The sequence below is a fragment of the Tremella mesenterica genome (assembly GCF_000271645.1).
Source record: "Tremella mesenterica DSM 1558 unplaced genomic scaffold TREMEscaffold_1, whole genome shotgun sequence".
NCBI lineage: Eukaryota > Fungi > Basidiomycota > Tremellomycetes > Tremellales > Tremellaceae > Tremella > Tremella mesenterica.
This window is the reverse complement of record NW_006711225.1, coordinates 1,802,634-1,817,800: the sequence shown is the minus strand read 5'-3', so window position 1 is coordinate 1,817,800 and position 15,167 is coordinate 1,802,634. Positions and strand designations below refer to the sequence as shown.

The window sequence follows — 15,167 nt, the reverse complement described above, 5'->3', positions numbered from 1 at the left end:
GCTGAAGTACCTCGCTTTTCCTAGCTCTTCGGTTATCTGACCGATCAGAGGCAGTGGATAGGCGTCGGGTATCGTTGCCTCGTTTAACTTTCGGTAGTCAATGACCATTCGCCATTGACCTTTCGCCTTCTTCGGTACCAAGAACATTGTCACGAACTACGTCGTGACACCTCGATTACTCCACCAACAATGACCCTCCTTTGGCCATCAAAACCCCATCACGCCTTAACCTCTTTACTCTACACGTAACTCAGGACTTCTGACACCAAGTACGGCGAAGTTAGACGGGGTTAGGCTAAGTAGGGACAATGGGAGCAGAAGTACGGCGATGTTAGGCGGGGTTAGGCTAAGTAGGGACAATGGGAGCAGAAGTGCGGCGATGTTAGGCGGAGTTAGGCTAAGTAGGGACAATGGGAGCAGAAGTGCGGCGATGTTAGGCGGAGTTAGTCGAAGGAGGAAGAGGATGGCCGAGGGCTCGGGGAAGTTGGACGAAGTGCGTTGAAGTACGTCAAAGCGCGAGAGGGTTGGATGAACGTCTAGGAGGAGTAGATAATATTAGCTGAGAAGATCGCTGAAGTTCTTCAGCGATCCTTGATTGTTGTCAGTAGTAAAAGACAGATAGAGATAGCTATAAATCAAGATACATCGCCATCAGTAGATCAAAACCCTAGTTAGAGTAACTACGCCGAAGTACGCCGTAGTTACACCCCTTTCGACGTCTGCGCCCTCCTGGTTGGGTGAGACATCGACTCAGAGCGTGAAGTTAGCCGAGGTTCGTCGACCGTCGGTCTATTAAGAAGTAGTTGTTCGACGGCCGTGACAAACATCGGTGATCCGTAGGGCGAATTACTGGGTCGAATTCTTCCGGCCGACATTTCGCGATCTAGGATGTCTCTCAGCGCACTTCTCTGATCTTCTCCAAGCGAGTAGAGTGGAGCAACCTTCAGGTTCGCCCCCTCCTTAAGATCAAACTCCAAATCATAGCTCCTCGAGGGAGGTAATTCCTCACCTCCCTTCCTTGGGTTAAAGACATCAATGAACGAGTGGTATTGTTCAGGAACCACCTGATACAATTCCTCCTGTTCCTCCGGACTCAGTTCATCCTGATCATCTTTGTCTCGGAGATCTATCGCGTCCGTCGGAGTCGGCAGCCCTATGGCCGCTAACTTCGCCGCACTTGGTGAGGCTGGGATGGGAAATTTCACCGAGTTGTCTCTTCCATCAAGGACAACCCCTTCCTTCCTCATCCAATCCCACCCTATCACAACATCTGCGTCGCAGAGCGTTGTTACATCGAGACGAACAGATCGCACTTCGGCGTCCTTCGTCAAACTAAATCCGACTTCGACAAACTCGGTGATAGGTCCCGCGACACTCACCGAGCCGTCGAACATGTGAACGGGTACGCTCACCTGATATTGTCTCCTTTCTGCGCCTATCTTCGTCGCCGCTCTAGGACTTATATATGAACAAGTAGCCCCGGTGTCCCAGAGCGTAGTTAGCTTCATTCCATTAATGAAAATGTCCGATTTAGGTTGATCTCTGGAAACGGAAGGGATGAGGAGATGATTATCGACATTGCATGAACAAGGGGTACTGAGTGGTGTATTTTTGTATTCACAATCCTCTGGCTCCATCAGCTGTGTTTCTTTTATGGGTTTGGGAATGGTGGCCGAGAGAATATGGCGGACCCGCCGAGCCTCGCCTACTGCGACAGGTCCTCTTCTTTTCCCTGGTCCTCTTCCAAATCTACTTCTCCTCCAACCGCATTCAAGTTCCTCCTCTGTCCGAGAGGTACTGCGTTCCCTCCCGATCCTCCACCACGTTCTCCGAACTTCTCCCCCCATGGAGGCAACAGTCCAACCTTAACCTTAGCCTCCCTTACAGGGCATTCCTTCAGCCAATGTCCTGCTTCACCACACTCGGTACACTTCCCCTCCTTCCTCCTTGTCTCCCTCAGATCGGAGCTCGGCCTAGGCCATCTTCGGCGAACTTCGTCGATGTTTGGCGGTGTACTCTTTACCACCGTCGACATCATAGCCGCCTGGGCACCACCCTGCGCCGAAGGTTGCCCCTTTTCCCATTTCTTCTCTTCTTTCTTCTCCGTCCTCTGACTTTCCACCACTGTCGTTGTCCTTATCCCTCCTTCCCTTTTCCTCTCTGCCTCCTTCTCCACTTGTCTCCTCCACAGGCGGTTGTCCAAGGGAATCACAAACTCCAATAGCTCTTTTACAGTCCCAAACGATCTACCGTGTCTTGCGATTTCATCTAGAAGGTGCGATTTTAGTCCTTTCTTGGCTCGGTCAACTAGGTTTCCATCATCAGACCACTTGAGAATCGCAACATGTCGCTGAAAGGCGGAGAAGTAGTCCGAAGCAGACCCGGTTTGCTTGAGGTCGTTAAGTTGTCGGGCCGCAGTTCCTTCTTCGTCTGGATCACCAAAGTTAGTCTTGAGGTACTTAACGAACTGATCGTGTGTCGTGAGGTACTCAGGAAGAGGTCTTTTGGATAGATCGGGCTGCACTGCAAGAAGAGGTGTTTCGCGTAGATGAGAGATCATGAAAAAGACTTTCTTAGTGTCGTCGGGGAAAAGATGAGAGTTCAATTCGAAGTGTACGTCGCACTCAGACAGAAAGGCGGTTAACTTGTTCCGATCTCCTCTCCATAGGTCTGGGTTAGGTAGCTTTATCCCTTTCCGTTGTTCGCCCACTACGCTTGGGGTCGCCGAAGTTTGCCGTCCCATGGCGTACCTCACCCCTTCTGATATCCCTTCTGCAATCCCGCCCACTGTATCCCTTTCTCTTCTCTGTTCCCATTCCTCCCTACGTCTTCTCTCCTCCATCATGTCTTTGTTCATATTCGCCACCATCTGCATCAAGGCCAACACCACCCCTTGTGTTCCTTCTTCTCCCAAGTTCGCCGTACTTCCAGTGTTTTCTCTTGGGCGTGGGGTTTGGTCTGATCCAAGTGGGGATCCCACAGGTGGGAGAGCATTAGACGGAGGAGAAGGAGGGTTAGAAAGCACCGGTGGAACGAACTCATCTCCTTGAATTGACCCCCCCACACTATCCTCAACTCCAAGGTCCTGCCCCATTGCTCTGCTAAGCTCCTCCAATGCTCTCCTCTCGTTCTCCTCCATCCTGTCTCCATCCCTACTCATGCCTCGTGTAATTCTTCTTTCTGGTTCCATATTATCTTCGTACTTCTCCGAGGTTCGCACGGGTCGTCGGTAGGAGCGATCCTTGATACTGTCACGGCCGTCGAACAACTACTTCTTAATAGACCGACGGTCGACGAACCTCGGCTAACTTCACGCTCTGAGTCGATGTCTCACCCAACCAGGAGGGCGCAGACGTCGAAAGGGGTGTAACTACGGCGTACTTCGGCGTAGTTACTCTAACTAGGGTTTTGATCTACTGATGGCGATGTATCTTGATTTATAGCTATCTCTATCTGTCTTTTACTACTGACAACAATCAAGGATCGCTGAAGAACTTCAGCGATCTTCTCAGCTAATATTATCTACTCCTCCTAGACGTTCATCCAACCCTCTCGCGCTTTGACGTACTTCAACGCACTTCGTCCAACTTCCCCGAGCCCTCGGCCATCCTCTTCCTCCTTCGACTAACTCCGCCTAACATCGCCGCACTTCTGCTCCCATTGTCCCTACTTAGCCTAACTCCGCCTAACATCGCCGTACTTCTGCTCCCATTGTCCCTACTTAGCCTAACCCCGTCTAACTTCGCCGTACTTGGTGTCAGAAGTCCTGAGTTACGTGTAGAGTAAAGAGGTTAAGGCGTGATGGGGTTTTGATGGCCAAAGGAGGGTCATTGTTGGTGGAGTAATCGAGGTGTCACGACGTAGTTCGTGACAACGAGAACTACTACGGCGACCTAACCAGTCAAGGGACGGTGGTGGCTCATACGCCATAGGAGTGACTAGGAAGGGGGTGTCGAACAGTCTTCGGCGAACATCGGCTATCTCAGTAAGGCTTCGGCGAGAGACGTCCGCTAACCTCGTCCTTGCTCCGTCGTCCAGAGCCCCAGTGTTGACTACATCTACTAACGCCGCAGTGAGATTGTTTAAAGCGTTAGCTTGACGAGAAGAGAAGTCAAGCAGGAGAGATGTATCATTTCGGGCGGCCTCGAGCTGAGTAGTGAGACCGAGGACGAGAGAACGATAAGTGGCGAATTCCTTTTCGTCCTCAGGAATACGGACGTCCAGGGAGATACGAGGGTGGACGAGGGACAACCGGGGAGCAGAGGGACCAGCACGCTGAGTATCTTCACCTTCCACATCACCATCATTGAAGGCAACCTCCTTCTCTTTAGATTTCCCTTTTGATTTCTTTAAAGAAGACTTCGGTGTCTTCTGGGAAGCAGAGGGAGGGGTGACGGGAGGGGCCGCCGAAGTGGCCGGAGGAACAGAAGGACGCCGACTTCGGGTGCTGTGAGCCGGAGGAGAAGCTACCACTGGAGAGGACGGACGTGGCGCCGAAGGACGAGAGGCCGAAGGACGGCGAGAAGACGAAGGAGGAACAGCCGGGAGACGTGATGGGCCGGCCACAGGAGCGAAGGGCGACGGCGACGGAGGCGACGGGCGGAGGTCCGGCGAAGTACGACGAACCGACCGGAGAGACGAAGGAGGTACCCGCGACCGGGGGACAGACGCTGGAGTCTGAGGAGGGGGGAAAGGCGAAGAGTCGGAGGGACGGGGGGGGATGTCCCGAGCAGAGGAGACGGGACAGAAGGAGCAGGGACCAGATGTGCATGAAGCACAACGGAGGGCCTTGTTGTGTGGCCGGACTGCCTTGAGGCAGGGCCAGTTCGGACGATTATACGTGATGATCTCACGTCTACCTATTAGCAAGGAGAACTTAGGCGAAGTACGAATAGGGGAACTCACCTGCAACGATCGCACGCCTCATCGACACCAACCGCAACCCAACGACCAGGCTCAGACTCCAACTTCTTCCACAAATACTCTTCTTCATGCAATGACCTCTTCGCCCGTTTGGGCGAAGGCTCCCCTCGGGGAGAAGAGGGGGGAGCAGCAGCGGCGGCGGCGGCGGCGACAGCGGGACGGGGAACGACGGCGGGACGAGCAGCGGCAACAGGGCGGCGAGCAGCAGCAGAGGCAGCGGCGGCGATGGCGTTGGCGGGGGGGAGAACCCCGGAAGAAGAAGAAGAAGAAGAAGAAGAGGAAGAGGAGGAGAGGGCACGAGGTCGTTTCTGGCCCACGATTTGGGCAGGGGGGGAAACGCGAACGACTATGAGTCAGCAGTGCCTTAGGAAGCTGAAGAACAGATAAACGAGGCCAAGTTCGGCGAAGGTGTAGGAGGATGTGCGAAGAACTCACACTCGGGACTATCACCATCGTTGTCCTCTACACTAACCGCCACCATATCATCATCCGAGTGTTCCTCTAACTCGGTCTCACCCTCCGACACGATTCTATCATCCTCATCATCATCATCACCCCCATTTCCTTCGGAGTCTGACTGATCGTCCGACTCTGAACCACTGAGCGGCTCCTGGTCGGAGGAGGACGGGGATTCTCCACGACGAAAGGCGGGCGTCATGCGGCGAGGGGTGGCGGCAGGAGGAGAAGCCGAGCGGGAACCAGCAGGAGGAGAAGCGGAGCGAGAACCGGCAGGAGGGGAAGCAGAGCGAGAACCGGCAGGAGGGGAAGCAGAGCGAGAACCAGGAGGAGGAGAAGCAGAGGGAGAACCAGCGGGAGGACCGGCGGGAGGAGAAGCGGAGCGAGGAGGCGGGACATCGCCAGACGGCTCCCCCAAAGAGAGGGTGCCGAGGCCGAGGGAGGAGACTTGGCGAGATCTGTCGCCGAAGGAAACTGAACATCAGCCAAGCCCGGCGAAGTAAGGTAAGTGTCGAGGAATAACTCACGAGCAGACGACACCATACCACCAAAGTTCCTCATGGCGGCGAAAGGGTTAGAGGTGGGAGTAGGAGGGGCCATGACGTTAAAAATACTTAAAGAAATAAAAGATGATACGTCGAGGTAACAAATCCGTTTTCTAAGTGCGAGAGATAGAAAGTTTTGAAAACAGATGGGGAAGAGAGAGAAGGACGATGAACTGCTCAGTATTTAGTATAACTCGAGTTACCCCTCCGTCGTCAACATGCGGCATCCTTCGCGTTTCATCAACAAAAGGCAACACAGGGACGATCAAAATTCCCACGCTATAGTGTCTCATCTCAATATAAACAAGGGTTACTTCGACAAACAACGGTGTTGTTCGGCTACCGTCTGGGAAACGTGTCTCACCTACAAAAGACACAGGGGCTCTTACGGCAGACCTCGACGAAGTTAGGGGAGTCTCACTCTCGGGTTTCAAAGTGGAAGGAGGCTCAACTACGAAGTACGGCGCGGGGAGCAGAAGGACGAGGGATAGAATTGGAGGAAGATAGGATGGAGGTACTGCGCTGCTAAGTTTTCTTCCCACAGTACGGGTGTAATCGCTCACGAGGACGTTCGCGGCTAAAGAAGGGGGCGACTGTCACGAACTACGTCGTGACACCTCGATTATTCCACCAACAACGACCCTCCTTTGACCATCAAAACCCCATCACGACTCAAACCTCTTTACTCTACACGTAACTCAGGACCTCTGAGACCAAGGACGGCGAAGTTAGATGAAGTTAGGGTAAATAGGGACAATGGGAGCAGAAGTGCGGCGAAGTTAGGCGGAGTTAGGCTAGGTAGGGACAATGGGAGCAGAAGTGCGGCGATATTAGGCGGAGTTAGTCGAAGGAGGAGGAGGATGGCCGGGGTTCGGGGAAGTTGGACGAAGTGCGCTGAAGTACGTCAAAGCGCGGGAGGGTTGGATGAACGTCTAGGAGGGATAGGTCATATTAGTTGAGAAGATCGCTGAAGTTCTTCAGCGATCCTTGATTGTTGTCAGTAGTAAAAGACAAATAGAGATTGCTATACATCGAGATACATCGCCATCAATAGAACAAAGCCTTAGTTAGAGTAACTACGCCGAAGTACGCCGTAGTTACACTCCTTTCGACGTCTGCGCCCTCCTGGTTGGGTGAGACATCGACTCAGAAGCGTGAAGTTAGCCGAGGTTCGTCGACCGTCGGTCTATAAGGAAGAAGTTGCTCGACGGCCGTGACAACGTCACCCTTTAGGCGTATGCATTACAGAATGCTCAGCTCCACCATGACCAGGGTTCAACTCCCTGTGTGCGCACATTCTCGAACCCACTTCTTTGTGGCACACAGAGGCTTGTGGCAGTGCCACATTCTGGGATCTAATTTGTCATGGGAAAATCCGTAGGAGGATTTTCGGTTCAGAAATTGCTGGCTGCTGGGACATCAGCCCTTGAGGGGGGGCTCCTGTCATAAATCTCGAATCTCGGTCGCAGCACAAGCAGTTTATAAAGGGTCTCAGCTCATACTATGAGCTGAGCATTGGATCTTTTAGCACAAGAGCTTAGTGCACGTCACCCTTTAGGCGTATGCATTACATGTACCACCCACAAACTTCCCATACGCTTCATTTTAAACACCTGTCCATGGCCCTTGATTTCTCCTCCAGAAGGCATAAAACTAACAGTCCATCCTTTATTCATAATGACATTTGGTGATAAGAGATTGATCTTTCCACCTGGAACATAATGGACGTCACTAATTTTGAAGACCTTGCCGGAAGGGGTTATACTGAGGACAGTGCCGGAATGTTTAGCGGTGAGAGTTCCATTTTCAGATACTCCGTTTAGGATCATGGGTATTTTGAGAGGAAGGAGATCAGAGAGGAGGGATTTGTCGTAAGTGAGATGATGAGTGGCGCCGGTGTCAACCACCCAGGTTGACTCGTTGTGTTTTTCATCGTACTGCTGGAGCAGTTGCCACCCTTCATACGTAGCCATTGCCATTGGTACTCCCTTCTCTCCCTTCTTCTCACGGGCTGCTGTTGCTGCAGTACCCTTTTCTTTCTTTGGCGGTTCCATACAATCAATCCGCCAGTGGCCAGCTTTGCCACAATTCCAACAATTTCCCGGAGGTGTACCTTTTCCTCCATGTTGTTTTTCTTCTTTTGGTGCGCCGTTGTTACGACCACCCCTCCCTCTAAATCCACCTCTTCCTCTTCCACCACCTCGTCCACGCTGAGCTTTTCCTGCATAGAGAATATTTCCATTACTGGCTGCGTCCTTTTCTCTTGCTTCTGAGACTTCTCTTGCACGCATTTCTTCTAGGTACATAGCATGTAGAGCGCGGAAGGTTTGTTTGTTGGATGGAAGATTGTGAAAATCACGACGGATATCTTTGAGTGAATAAGGGAGTGAACCCACAAGTATGTCACAGCGGGCTGTGTCGGTTGCAAACTCTGGGAGACCTGACTTGATCCCACGTTCTACTAGAGTTCCAAAACGACGTAGATGTTCTTGCATGTCACCACCATCTGACAGATAGAACTTGGATAATTCAGTTCGTAGGTCGGTAATGACTGATGCTTGTTTAAACTGGTGTGCGTCACAAATGAGTGACCACGCTTCGGAAGCAAGTTCCATGCCGTTGATTTGCCAATGGAATGCTTCATCGACTGATCGTAGAAGGAGCGAGAGAGCTTCTTGATTACGCTTTTCCCAAAGCAAGAATTCCCTCCTCCTCTGATCCATACTAATTACTTTGCCCTTCTCATCTACCTCTATCACGTCCTCTTCATCATCTGCCTTCTTGTCCTCTGCTTTCTTATCCTCACCACTTTTGCCACCGTCACCTTCCTGTCCCTTATCTTCTGCCTCACTTGGCAGAGGGACTTGAGCGGGCTCGACTGCCGGCTCTTTCTTGATGGTGATCTCGGTGCGCCTGATGGATGGATCGACGGGTTTCTTGGACTTGCTAAGGAGGATATCGACATAACCTCCTGCATAGGCAGCGTCAAGGACGGCTTGATGCCAACCAAAGAAATTCTTGCCGTTGAGTACTGGTTTGACAGCACCATTGACGAATTCGAAAGTCTCTTGCTTGGGAGGCATATTGTACTACTTGTAGATGTGTTACTGGTGTAGATGGGGCGGTATACAGTGATTCAGATATTCTGATTCCAAATCTGTTGAAATTCACGATCTAGTATGGATTCATAAGATCTTAGAGAACTATCTAGAAGAACTATCTAGATATATATCGTCCAGGGGATACGTAGTCCTTAGTCATCTTTCCCACGCTCTAACTCCTTATAACTCCGCAGTGTGGCGGGTCACCATTCAACAATTTCTCTAGGCGGTTTGGTGATACAACTGCTTCCGTCTCGACCCCTCCTCAATCACCTGCATCTCTCTTCCCTGGGCATCTTCCTACGTACATCTCTGTCATCCACCGCTTGCTGCTTCCGCTGGGCTATCACGACCTCATCCATCTTACCCAACAACTTACTCTCGGCCCCTCTGCATCACCTTCTTCAAGCTTACCCCCTGCCATCACCTCTAGAGGCCTCGAGAGGTGTATTCCACCCCCCTCACATTCCAATCGCTGACACCTTTCACAGCCCTCGCGCACCGCCAGCCGCACCCATTCAAGCCTGCCAGGTCACCCTCGGTTCCAGTCTGTATCTGCAACCGATCTTGTTTCCTTTTCAGAACACCATGTCGGACCACAGCAACCCTCAGTGGTCTCCCACCTCAACTTCTAGCAGACGTCACGGTGCAATCTACACTGCCCCTCCTGCACTTCCTCCTGGCGCCATGAACCCATCTTACCCAGGTGCCCAACCTCCACCTCCACCTCTTCCCGCTCGCCCTCCTTCAGAAATGTATCCGGACATCCTCGAAGACTACACGAAACGGCCACAGCGCATGCCGACGGGGGAGAGAGAATTTGGGTACATCGGAGGCGCCAACAATGCATCTTCTTCTACCTCGAGACGTCCGTTACCCACTCAACCGGCCACACCTTTATCCCCAAACTCTTACTCATCCTTGTCTAGCTCTGGAAGCTTAGGACGTCGAGCTCTACCCACTCCTCCCGTTGACCACTCTTCAGCAGCTCAAGCGATACCACCACCACCTCCTAGGCCAGCCGGGGGTCGGGCTCTTCCTACCATTCCATTGGCAAACTTGCAACCTCGGTCCTCTCTCCGCTCAGATCAGCCACAGTATGCTCAATCATATTCGACTCTCAATCGACTACCATCTGACAGGGTGAGTGCTTTGCGAGGGGATGCACTCTATGAGTATCCTGAATCCCTCACCACATCCGGGACATCTGAACAAGGTCCCTCACGACAAGCTTCTCAGTCGTTCTCATTGTCTTCTCACATGTCCAGTATGACCAGCGACTTTCATGGAATGTCATTGGAAACGTTACCCACGACCTACGAACCAAGTGAAGGAGAATGGTCGAAGGAAGTCGAGGAAGCGTTATCCCCCGGGGCACTCAGACTTCCAACTCTGGTCACCCCATTGCACACCGGCAGCGATGTCGGTGTTGATGGGCGAACAACACCCACGCCTTTAGACATGCAAAACCACGGGAATAATCTGTACCTCGACACTCCTCGTAGACGACTGCCTAGCTCGTCTAGCGTCATAGATGCCGACCTACCACCGACCCCACGATTCGCTCCCAATCAGAACTTACGGGAGCCCCGGTTTCAGGATCTATCAATCCCCCGTTTGAATCTCGACTCGGGCTCTTCACGGCCCAGTTCTTCCAGCTCCAGCACTGTACCTTTTGCAACATACAACGAGGCAGGAGGGTCCATACCCTTCCCCGACTCACACCAACGTCGGCCTTCTGAGAACTCCTCTCTCCACCCCTTGTCAATCATATCGGCATCCTCCGACCAGCGCCGCTCGAATGACCTCTCACCCTCGTGGGCGCAACAGTCGCAAGAGCCCGCGCATTGGGTCCAGCAGAAATTGCGGATCCATCATAGCCATCTTGAACACGATGATGAGTCTTCAATCCAGCAAGATGATGAGGCCGAAGAATGGGAGGAAGATGAAGAGGAAGTCGAAGTGAACGAGAGTCAGTTCTTCAACCCGGCATTCATAAGTGAGATGGCATTGCAGGTCAAGGATAAAGTGTCCAGAGGTCGGCATGTCAAGGCGGGCATAACTTGGGTCGGCTCTTTCACCGGTAGAGATGTTGTCGTGAGTCAGCTTAGGCAACATTCCTGGGTGCGCTGACAGCAGACCGCAATACAAAACCTCCTTCCTTGGTGGACTCGCGAGTCGCCCCCCGACCGTCGTTTCGCCCTCATTGTGGCTCACTCTTTGCAGAATCAACTTTGGTTCGTGGAAGTAGATTGGGACATCAAGCCACTGTATGACTCATCTGAGGACGTATATCGTTTCATGGGCGAGCTGGATGGCATGGGGGGTGGTGATGTTTTGACAGACGAACTCCCCAAAGGCGTCATGACCATGGCCACTCGATGTTATTCCCCCAGTTGTACTGGTGACTCGAGGTGTTATGCTCCGCGATGCCCCTACCGAACTCCCAATACCACCTTCCTTGTTCGTCGTACGACAACACCCGCTCAACCCACCCCGAAGCCACGACAAGGGGAATGGAAGGACGAGGTGGATCCAGTACTCTTGCAAGAGTTGTCCCCGCAACAGTTGAACCGTCAAAATATCATACGCCAGGCTATCGCATCCGAGGTCCAGTACGAAGCCGATCTGACTGCTCTGGTCAGTACCTACATTGATAGCCTACGTCAACCCCAAACACCTGAGCTTATACCCCCGGAGCGATGCGAACAATTCATCTCGGATGTCTTTTCCAATATCTTCGAGGTGCTTGAATCCTGTAGACGACTCATCGATCACTTCTCGATTCGTCAACGCGAACAACCCATCATACTGTCTGTCGGGGATATCTTTCTTCAAGCAGCGGCTGAGTTCCGAGACATTTACCCAGAATATACGGGCAATTTGCCTAATGCTGAAACGGTACTCAAGAGAGAGTTGGACGAGAACGCGGAGTTCAGACTATTCTGCGAGCGTTCAGCAAGGGATGATCGTCGCAGAGAGATCAAGCATCTCATCGCCCGGCCAAGCATGCAATTGCAAAGATACCCAGCGGTTATCGAGGCAATGCTCACCGCCACCGAGCCCACTGATCCAGATTGGGATTTCTTGAGCGAATCTTTGGCGAGCATACGAAACCTGTCGAGCATATCTCAATTGAAGCTTTTCCACGCATCCAAGGGGAGAGGACCGGCTGGCAAACTGCAGTGGTATGACTTGGTGCCTGAAGGGGAGCGCGAGCTCATGGAGAAGAAAGAGCAAAGACGCCAAATGTGAGTTTGGCCACTGTTCCACTTGTGATTTCTGGCTGATAGTACCAGGCAGATATGGGAGCTCATTCAAGGTGAGATGGAATACGTGGCCGACCTGGAGACACTCGATACTCTATTTGTCAACGGCCTTCGAGAATCTGACCATCCAATCATCGAGAGAGGTAGTTTAGATAACTTCCTCGACGACGTGTTTCACAACTACCGGTCATTACTCGAAGTTCACTCTCATCTGCTGGAAAACTTTCAACAACGTCAGCTGGAGCAACACCCTCATTATGGTATGATTAGCGACCTCATACTAGACGCGACGCTCAACTGGCAAGACGCTTACATGGAATACGTCACCCATTATCCCATTGCTAAAGCCAAAGTTCGACAAGAGATAGCTACGAATCCGAAATTCGCCCAGTTCCTCGATGCGTGTCTCAAGGATCCTAGATCAAACCGACAGGATATATATCACTTCATCTACCGACCCATTCCCCGATTATTGCGATATAATCTGCTATTGGCGGATATCCTCAAGAGTCTCAAGGAAGTTGCGCCGCCTAATGATCCCGACATCGAGACCATTCCACAGGTCATGGAGCTTATTGACAATCTTGGGAAAGCTACTCAGACAGGTGTAGCGATCAACGAACTCAAAGTCGAATTATTGGAGTTCTCTCGTTCTCTCGATGGTAGCAAGTTCGGACCTCGTACAGTGAAAGATCTCGATCTGCTCGATCCCACTCGCGAACTCATTCATAGAGGTAAACTCTACCGTCAGCCTGAAGGACCTATATCATCTAGTTGGATAGAACTCTTCGGGTTACTGTTCGATAATTACTTTGTCATCGTCAAGCAGGAGAAAACGTCGAAGGCATCTCGTAAAGATTCTACTGAGCGTCCCGCACGGTATACCATCAACCGTCGACCGATACCTCTCGAGCTTCTGTCTCTAGGCAACTTTACCGACGGTCCACGTGCAAGAGCAGGGAAAACCATCTTCTCGGTCGGCGGCGGAGGTTCACATGAGACGGAAGGTCAAAACGAACAAGCGAGCGACAAGAATGCTTGGCCATTCACCATCTCTTTCATTGGTCAAGGGCAATTGGGCGGACAGTACATTTTGTGGACGGAGAGTGCTGCAGCGAGGACAGAATGGCAGGAGAAACTAAAGCATGCCAAGGTGTTGAGGAATGAGGTCGACGATGCTGGAAAGGTGTTTGAGATGACACCTTTGAGTACGAATACATTCTACATCCCTCCGAATTATGCGGCGCCAAAAGGAGAGGCTCAAGCTGCTTACACGGGAAGAGTGACATGCAGTTGTCCATTCGGTGAGTCACATCTTCCCTTCTTTTGCTTTCGAACTTCTCTTTCTCCGTCAATTAGTGGAGAACACATTGAACGTGTGTCCCACAGAGCTCATCAGTGTGGTTCAAAATGCAATATAATGGAGTAGAAATCAACACTGACTTATAGTCACGCCGGATGGACGTTCGCTCGTTGCTGTAGGCTGCGAGGAAGGTGTATGGATCGGTCTCCGAAGCGACCCCACTTCTTTACGCAGAGTACTACATGTCAGATCAGTCACCAACGTCGCCGTCCTAGAAGATTTCGGCATCTTCCTAGTTTTACACGAGAGAAGCTTGTTGGCGTATACATTGGAAGCTCTCGTACCTTCTGCAGCCAACAATTCGGCTCGTGCGACCCCTCAAAGGTTGAGTTCGGGGAAGGATATCATTTTCTTCACCGTGGGACAGTTCAAGGGCTTGACTTTGGTTTTGTATATGAAGAAGAAGGGTGTAAGTTCTTTTGTGATCCCCAGGTCGTTTTCTTTGATTCTTGTCGACCCACATTATCTCTCCCACCGAACATATGACATATTGCTTCTGCCACGCGACACCGTATCCTTAATCAAGGATCGATCGCCGGTGAGATGTAACCGTCTACCAGTACTGCCTTGCTGAGTCACACGACTTGTGCTCATGACCAGATAGATTCCCTCTTCCGAGTACTTGAACCTATCCACGGTCGAAATGCAGAAGACTCTGGCCGTCGAAATCGTCCCTTCGGAGGTTTGCTCGGTCAAAGAACAGACTGGTTCCGAGTTTATAAAGACTTTTTCATTCCCACCGACGCCATCAACGTCCATTTCCTGAAACACAAGCTCGCCGTGGTCTGTGCAAAGGGCTTTGAAATCATGGATCTTACAGATCTGAAAGGTGGTAGTATACCTATTTTTGACCCTGCCAAGCTTCGGGAGCGACCGGCATTGGCAGACATCCAACGACGATGCGAAACTGCTAGACCATTGGGTATGTTCCGAAGCACCCAAACGGAATTCCTGTTGGTTTACGACTCGTTTGGGGTGTACGTTGATCGAGGTGGAGAACCCAACCGGGATTATCAAGTCATAGAATGGGAAGGTCGACCCGATAGTGTCGCTTTCCATCCTCCTTATCTCCTACTCATCTCCGCACCATTTATCGAGATAAGACATATAGATACCGCCAAACTCATCCAGATATACACTGGGAGCGATATCCGGTTGACGTGGGATGGGACAGGTGGACAATCAAGACCATTCGTGGATAATCCAGGTGTGAAAGGGTATGGTGCAGAGATTTCTTCACAAGAACCCAGAATACATATCTGTCAAAGAGCCCCAAGACGTAAATTCGACGATCCGATAGAACAACATGTTTTCGAACTCACCCCGACGTTATTGTTGAACAACCCATTACTGAATCCTATACATACACACGATTCGAATTACTTCCCACCTGCTCCAATGATCCATCGGCCGAGTAGCGTCATGACTTCGAATTCGGGATTGATCAATGCCATGGCAGGTTATCAAATGACCAATGGTGGTGTGAATGGGAATCAAAATGGGATACCGA

The 15,167-nt window shown here is 51.5% G+C and overlaps 3 protein-coding genes across 3 annotated transcripts; 1 reads left to right on the top strand and 2 right to left on the bottom strand.

Annotated features, from left to right (window-relative positions):
* Positions 1 to 3,919: 3,919 nt before the first annotated feature.
* TREMEDRAFT_58554 (uncharacterized protein) lies at positions 3,920 to 5,979 on the bottom strand (the record flags this gene model as incomplete). The annotated part of the gene is made up of 5 exons (XM_007001244.1): positions 3,920 to 3,977; positions 4,016 to 4,855; positions 4,906 to 5,269; positions 5,359 to 5,853; positions 5,907 to 5,979. The coding sequence occupies 5 exons, from the start codon at positions 5,977 to 5,979 to the stop codon at positions 3,920 to 3,922; spliced, it is 1,830 nt and encodes a 609-aa protein (XP_007001306.1).
* Positions 5,980 to 8,220: 2,241 nt separating this feature from the next.
* TREMEDRAFT_58553 (uncharacterized protein) lies at positions 8,221 to 9,007 on the bottom strand (the record flags this gene model as incomplete). The annotated part of the gene is made up of 2 exons (XM_007001243.1): positions 8,221 to 8,292; positions 8,321 to 9,007. The coding sequence occupies 2 exons, from the start codon at positions 9,005 to 9,007 to the stop codon at positions 8,221 to 8,223; spliced, it is 759 nt and encodes a 252-aa protein (XP_007001305.1).
* Positions 9,008 to 10,738: 1,731 nt separating this feature from the next.
* Positions 10,739 to 15,058, top strand: TREMEDRAFT_10950 (uncharacterized protein; the record flags this gene model as incomplete). The annotated part of the gene is made up of 6 exons (XM_007000334.1): positions 10,739 to 11,122; positions 11,165 to 12,276; positions 12,325 to 13,502; positions 13,744 to 14,070; positions 14,262 to 14,486; positions 14,649 to 15,058. Coding segments are annotated over 6 exons (3,636 nt in total), but the record flags the coding sequence as incomplete, so codon positions are not given.
* Between the last annotated feature and the right edge of the window lie 109 nt (positions 15,059 to 15,167).